The following is a 7337-nucleotide window of genomic DNA, read 5'->3' on the forward strand; positions in this document are numbered from 1 at the left end:
AAATGCCCAACAAAGAACAGAAAGGCTGAACACAAGCAGAGTAGAACCAACAACAGTACAACCTAACAGCACAATTTTCAGAAAAGAAAACAGGAGGAAAAATTAACACCATGGTTTCCTTACACAGAGCAGAAAAGACAAAGGAAAAACTCTCGTACCACAAGAAACCAAAAAATCCACAAATCAAAAATAAGGAAAATATTCAAAGCTCCAAATGACTTAAGCCTTTCCACCTGCATTCTAGATCTTTCCATTGGGCATACCAATCTATCTCCATGCACAACTTTAATGGCACTAACCCCTTAGCAAAAGTGCCGCTAAGGAAAACACTCGTTATAGGAAACTATAAAAAGATTAGCCACATAATCGATCTGTCCGAATACACCAACTGTATCGAAAAATTATACCACACTATCGATTCCCTAAGACACGATGAAACTCTCGCCGACTCCATATTTATACTAAACGCTAAGCTTGCCCAAACTCAAATTAAAATCGACACACTAACACCCTTTTCACGCCACAAAAGAGGTCTTATTAATGGGTTATGTAGTTTAGTTAAAGTCGTCACTCTCAACATGGACGCCAATGATGCAAAGAACATAGAAACAGAAATCAACCACCTAAAAACCCAATTTACCACCATGTCAGATAACTTCAAAATACAGAAACCCGTTTAATGATGAAGTTCAACTACGATTCAGAAACATAACAAGACACATTAACAATGAACAAAATTTGATTAAAAACTTCTTCGAAAACATTCAAAACACAATCTACAAAAAAAATATATAACAATGAAGAAAAAATAAAGAAACTACAATATATAAATAGACTTAACTATAATATAATATAGATAACTATATAACTATAATATAGATTACTTGGTCATCTAACTGACATTATAGAAAGTACACTACTTGCCAAAATTAATGTTATTCCAAAACTCATTTTAGATAAGACAGAAATAACCAAAATCAAACAAATTTTTAAAACCGAAAACTACACAATAAAATCCGAACAACATATTTATAATCTCTTAAAAATGAACACACTCAATTACCAAGACAAAATAATTTTCAATATCGAAATTCCTATTTGTCTAAATTCTAATTACGAAATAGCAAGATTAATTCCACTTCCAATAAATTTCACACAATTTGTAATAGCACCTAAGTAATTGATATACAATAACATAAGTAATAGTATGTTTTCGACTTTGCATGAATGCCCTGTAATAGCAGAACAATTCATCTGCGAATTCGATTCCATCAATAACCTTAGAAATAACACTTGCCTGGGACACCTAATGCAAAATAAAACCAGCTATTGCGACATAAAGGAAACGAGACTCACAACCGAAAACACAACTAACTGGAGAGTGCCCAACAAGGATTCCTTTTCGGATATAATTAATCATCGACTGGAAAGGCCCCGAGCCGGTGCGCTATGGCAAACCAACACAGCAGCCCTGGAAGGAGAGTCTGACTGCGACAAGGTGCAGTTAATCAAATTTTACGATGGATCGGATATCAACTTCTATTTAATTTTTTTCAAACACGGTCCAATCACCGACCTACCAAGAGGATTGCATTGTCAACAATAGCCATATTCTATGATACACTTGGTCTAAGAACCCCAATTGACACAAAATCTTTCTGCAATCTCTATGTAAGGGTATCGTAGATTGGGATGACGCATTGCCAGAGCCAATTCTTTCGTCATTGGGGGAGTTGACCTCACAGTTATCGGTCGTACAGAACTAAAAATTTCCACGATTCGTAATGCAGCCTTGAGCTTCCGTTGAGTTGGATGGATTCTGAACTAATGACTGAACTAATTCTAAGCGTCAAGGAATCCAAAGATTTCGAATGCGCCTTTCATTGCTGGTCAGACTCCTCTATTGTGATGGCGTGGATTCGTCAACCTCCAAGGGAGTTTTAATACGTATTCGTATTAAACAGAATCACTAAAATTGGGGAGATGACGGGTATTTTCATACTTTCATCGTTACATTTCAAATTGCAGAGCCAAATATACATATGCGATTGGAGTTCGTTGGTAGTGTCATCAATAAATGCGTCCGATGTTTTAAAATGAAGCCTGTGACTTGGGAGCACGTAATGGGAAGCCTGTCAGCAAATCGAGTGCAGCCTAATTCAGCATTTCATACTACAGGAATGCACTATTGTGGGCCATTCTATCATAAGGCGTTCTTTGAAATGCGCGAGCTTGCCGAACTGCGACAGTTATTTTTGAGCGAACCGCACAGTGCATCGATAGCTTCCGCATGCCCTGCAATTCGGTGGGAGGCTGCTGTTAAGTCGGCTAAATTTCGCGTATGAGATTTCTGTCATCCTTAACTCCCATCCACTCTGTCCAATTACAGAAAATGCTGAAAGCCTTGAGGTGCTAACGCCAGCGCATTTCCTAAAGGGTTTCAGCTACACAAAATTTCCTGACCCTGACATTACTCATCTTTGCGAGTAATTGGCATCAAAGTTGCATTTCACTGTTGAGATAGCAGCTTGGGCGCATCGAAGAAATCATTCGTACATATACATATACGTATACATACGTAGTCATACATTGATACAGTCTAATCAAGAGAGGCGTCTTCCTGCCCATCGATTCCGATATAGTTGCGCCAGCGCCTGTTCATATGCGCATAGGTGTACCACTGTACCTGTAGCGCTCTTGGAGTATCTTTTTCCTTTTCTCTCTCGCTGAAGCTTTCACGTTATCTATTCAGCTAAACTACTTTGTAAGCTTATAGGTTTATATTTTAAAGCCAAGCTTTCCCTTAGGCAGTCTGCATCTTCGAATAAAACAAATCATACATATACATAAATATAACCTAATTGTGCGGTCTTACTAATTATACCCCTATTCCCATATTATTCCCCATAAACAACTAGAATGATCCTTATCTTCTGGTATTCTTTTACTCCAACGCAAAAAGTTGAATGAAGAACCTCGTGTGTAACTCGCTTGGTCTCAATGTAATATAAATTTAAATAATATAATATAGTAATATAATCTTTAATATAAATTTAAACTAAATTAAAATTTATATTTCTTAAAATTAAACTTTAAATTAATTTTTATATACATCTTTAAATCCTAACTTTCTAAGAGCTAGAAACAGAGTGAATTCGAACGAAGAAAATGGCTATTAAATTTGAGAAATGCGGACGAATTGAAATGTGACAAATTTTAATTGCCTGCAGCTTGTAAGAGCAAGCACAAGGTGAGGACAATTAATCACTAAGTTTCAACCGAAATCAACTGGAACCTTGCTCACTATCTCAGCCTTGTGTGGTTCATTGTAATTTGTGTGTGTAAAAGTGGCCTAAATGTTTTGACATACAAGAAAATGGCAAACCAAATCATATAATATTATAATGAAATTTATAGCATTTTCAATAGTTTTGGCGTTGCTGTTTCTGAAAGTTGTTTCCATAAAAACGTTTTGCATTAGAACTTTTTTCTTAAAAACCTCAACAATAAATGTTTAACAAAAATTAAATTAATTACCATTTCACTCTTTTCAAAAAAACAAATTAAGAATTAATACGTAATAATAAAAGAAAGTCGTGGCAGTACACAATTAATAACTCAAGAAAGGCTGACTCAAAATTTCAAGGATGAGAAAATTTTCGTAATCTATCATTAATTACTTAATAAATAAATCTTTACATGTCTGTTCATTTCAGTGCAATAAAAAATCTGCTCACTTCAAAGGCGGAGTCGGCCCGAAATTCGTCGGGTCAGCTAGTTTTGTATAGAATGCGAACGAGAAATTTCACAAATTTGAATGTGAATTTCAATGGGAAAAAAAATCATTTAAAAAAATTTTAAATTGTGGGCGTGACTGTTTTTGGGGGTTTGTGGGCGTTTAAAGAGGCGTGGTCACAATGTTTTGGTATACCGATAGAAATTGATAAAAAAAAAAATAGTAAAACTAACAAGTGTGGTCATGACAGTTTTCGGAGGCTTGTGCGCTTTAAAGTAGGTGTGGCAAAGACTTTTTGCCGAATCGATAGAAATTTACCAGACTAATAAAATAAGTGCAAAAAATTAAAAATATGCTATTTAAAAATAGTTTTGCGCTTTTTTTTCGATACAATGAAACGATCTAAAACTTGCACAGCATAGCCGTCTCTAGAATCTGCATGCTCAATCTCAACTTGACAGCGAGATCACAGCGATCAAACGGTCAGACAGACGAACGGATAGGGGCCAGCCAACAAGTCATTTGTTGCTGATCAGGCTTTATTACCTGACGGCATTTGTTTTCGAAGCAGACGTCATGTACATGTGTTTTCATAATTTGTTTACTTCGGTCCACAGTATACAGAAACAAAATCATAACTTGCAGGCGAGCAGTTAAATGTACCGCAAGAGCGCAGTCTGCCCGCTTAAAATGTTGGATTTTGTGTAACGTTTTTACAAAAGCAATAGAAAACAGCACTACGGACAACGCATAAGGAAGATAAACAAAATAACGAAAAAAGAAACACATAATGTTTAATAAATGTTTAAAATTAGGCAGTAGTCAGAAAAATGTAATTGCGAAGCGAACGGAGTTTTATTTATTATATACTATATATTATATTTACAAAAATAATAAGAAAGAATATAATTTCACAGAACAGAAAAAAACACGACCGTTCACTGAGAAGTCATATGACAAATTTTGCCGTGTTATACGGATTCAGAGTGAATCGCCATAACTACCAAAATAAAATAAATCGCGTTTAACTCTCTAATATTAATGAAAAGACGGTCTGTTCCGTTTTTTTCTTTTTTTGACGAGCAAAGGCTTGGGCAACAATATAACTCTGATCAGTTCGCTCATGTGCATTCGCACTATTTCTCTGTATTCAGGGCTGAGTCTGTAAGGTCTATATTTTTTTGGTTGGGTCGATTAAGCGAAGCTGGGTGCTTTTCAAGTTTCAAAATATCGATCACTTAATGACAGAAAAATTATTCACAGATTATTGTTTGTTGCAGTAAACTTCCATTGGGCTCTGCCGCACATCATTGGTTAACGGTCTTTTCTTCAAAAGTGAGGGCGGGGAAGTTTTTAGCGGTTTGTTGGCGTAATATTTTGGTCACGACCACTCTAACCCAAAAGCTGTAATTTTCAAAAATGTTTTAAATTTGTATTCATATTCTATTAGTTTTCTTGACAATCTCTATCGATACGCCCCAAAAATGGTTTAAGTTTCTACTTCACCCTTCCACTAGCTGAGTAACGGGTATCTGACTGTCGAGGATGCCGACTATAACGTTCTGTCTTTTTTCTCATTTATTTATTGTGTTCTGCATTCGTCCCTGTCCTTGTAAGTAAATAAAGAAATTTACGTCAAATTAGTTGGAGTAAAAAAACAATAGGCTCATCATTTAGTGAAAGGGAGATTGCAAATATGTTCCTTTATTAATCCTTTTTTTACTGGCGAGACTGAAAAATAAACTAAACTTAATCACCATTAATCACTCGATGGAAACAATTATGTAGCCCAAGTTACATTTTAATGTCTGAACAGAGGAAGCTATTCTAGTGGCTTTTAAACCCCAAGAGACATATTTTAGTCTTATCATGGGCAGTGCGTAATTGACAGTTTAAGGTACCAGAATAGAACAAATATATCATCCAAACAAAGATTAGGATACCTAGGAATACCTACCAAATTTCACTTCAAATAGCTTTTGATATCAAATTGTAATGTATGAAATGCCACAAAACTTGTAGAAAGCCCGATCAAGAAAATTTTTTATTTATGTTCTTATTATTAAGCACTGCACTTTCCATTAATTGAATTGGCTTTAATGCTATTTACTTTAGTTTTGAGAAAAGACTGTGCGAAACGCAATGATCTAACTCAGCAACATAGTCAAATAGTTCCTCGATGCACGTCTCAGTTGTTTTGGATCGCCCATTCACACGATCATTACACTCTTGGTACTTATTGTACAACGATTCTATGTGACCTTTAGCTTGGCATTTTTCCTGTTGCATAAAAATCAGTTACGTGTTATATTTAGTGATGTAAGGAAATCGTTTTTACTTACCCTTAATACGCCTTGAGGGTCAACCAAGTCCTCTTCGTCGTCAGCTCTAACGACAGGAATCGAAAACCAGTTTCTAAAAGCCATTATTAACGCTATAATAAAACAAAACCGGTAAGACTATGGGCACTAAATAAAATATTACAAATTAATATTTTTTTAAAAATAGTTATAACCTTTAAGACTGTTATGATGCAATCAGAATATATTTAATGAATGCGTTTTAATAGGGCCAGACCGACAAAAAAGATTATTATATGGTTTACCTTATAGCCTAGTCCCATCGAGTACATCTTTGTGAACCAGTTGGAATTTGAACTAGATGTGAAAAACTGTTCACACAAGGTATTATCAAAAAGCAAGTTTTATGATTTTTGCAAAGTTGCTGACAACAGTTTTAGGGGATTGTAAAGTCGTAAAACTTCTGTAACATCTATTTTTTCTGTTTACTAATGTACATATATAGGAAAATTAATTAAAATTCAGTCAGATTATTATCAGCTGCAAATTCTGTTGTCTTTATTATTATTAAGTCGTTAACAGCCAGAGTTGTTGTCTTGTGTGTTTAAAAAATAATTTGCGTGTTCTGGCAGGCACACATAAAGGATCCCACTGTTTCAATATGTCAATACTGCAATGTCCACGTAAAGAGCCAAGTGCAAGTGTAATACGAGAACCGACTTGGAAGACACAAGCATAAATCCATAGTCAGCGTTCTAACGCCGGCCAAGTGCTGATCGAAACACTATGCGGGCCTATAGAACTTCCCTTCCTTAGAAGAAGAACACTGAGAAGAACACTTAGAACACTGAGAAAGTCCGACATTCTAAACAATATGTGCCACTTAAGTCTTGTTACACCAGCTGATTTAAAGTTAAATCTTGTTTATTTATTAACCTAGAAAAAAAAAATTATTGACGTGATCTTGTTGGACTTATTTAGCTAATCATTATTACCAAAAAAGAAAAAAAACATTTTAATTTGGTTTTAAAAAAAAAGTAAAAGTAAAAAGTAAAGTAAATAAAAGTAAAATGACTACCCAATTCCAAGACGATCTGCGCATTGCTTCAGAGATCTCTTCAGGATGTCAATGTACTCGTACATTTTGTCGTCCATAGTCCCTTCAATCCGAATTGTTTTAACTCCTACGGACTGTTCTGTTTCCTTATTAAAAGTGCTACTTATGACTTCACTTATTTTAATAGCATTTTAGAACGGAAATTTATCAACTATACGGCTAATAGTAATAGTAATAGTAATAG

General features: G+C 35.0%; 1 protein-coding gene across 1 annotated transcript; it reads right to left on the reverse strand.

Annotated features, from left to right (window-relative positions):
• Nucleotides 1-5752: 5752 nt before the first annotated feature.
• Nucleotides 5753-6352, reverse strand: LOC6552961 (cytochrome b-c1 complex subunit 6, mitochondrial). The gene is made up of 3 exons (XM_001978728.3): nt 6252-6352; nt 6079-6170; nt 5753-6016 (listed from the first exon to the last, which is right to left on the reverse strand). Exons 2-3 carry the CDS (start codon nt 6160-6162, stop codon nt 5843-5845), a joined length of 258 nt encoding a protein of 85 aa, XP_001978764.1. The 5' UTR covers nt 6163-6170; nt 6252-6352; the 3' UTR covers nt 5753-5842.
• Between the last annotated feature and the right edge of the window lie 985 nt (nt 6353-7337).

Source organism: Drosophila erecta, unplaced genomic scaffold, assembly GCF_003286155.1.
Source record: "Drosophila erecta strain 14021-0224.00,06,07 unplaced genomic scaffold, DereRS2 tig00000305-arrow-arrow-pilon, whole genome shotgun sequence".
Lineage (NCBI taxonomy): Eukaryota > Metazoa > Arthropoda > Insecta > Diptera > Drosophilidae > Drosophila > Drosophila erecta.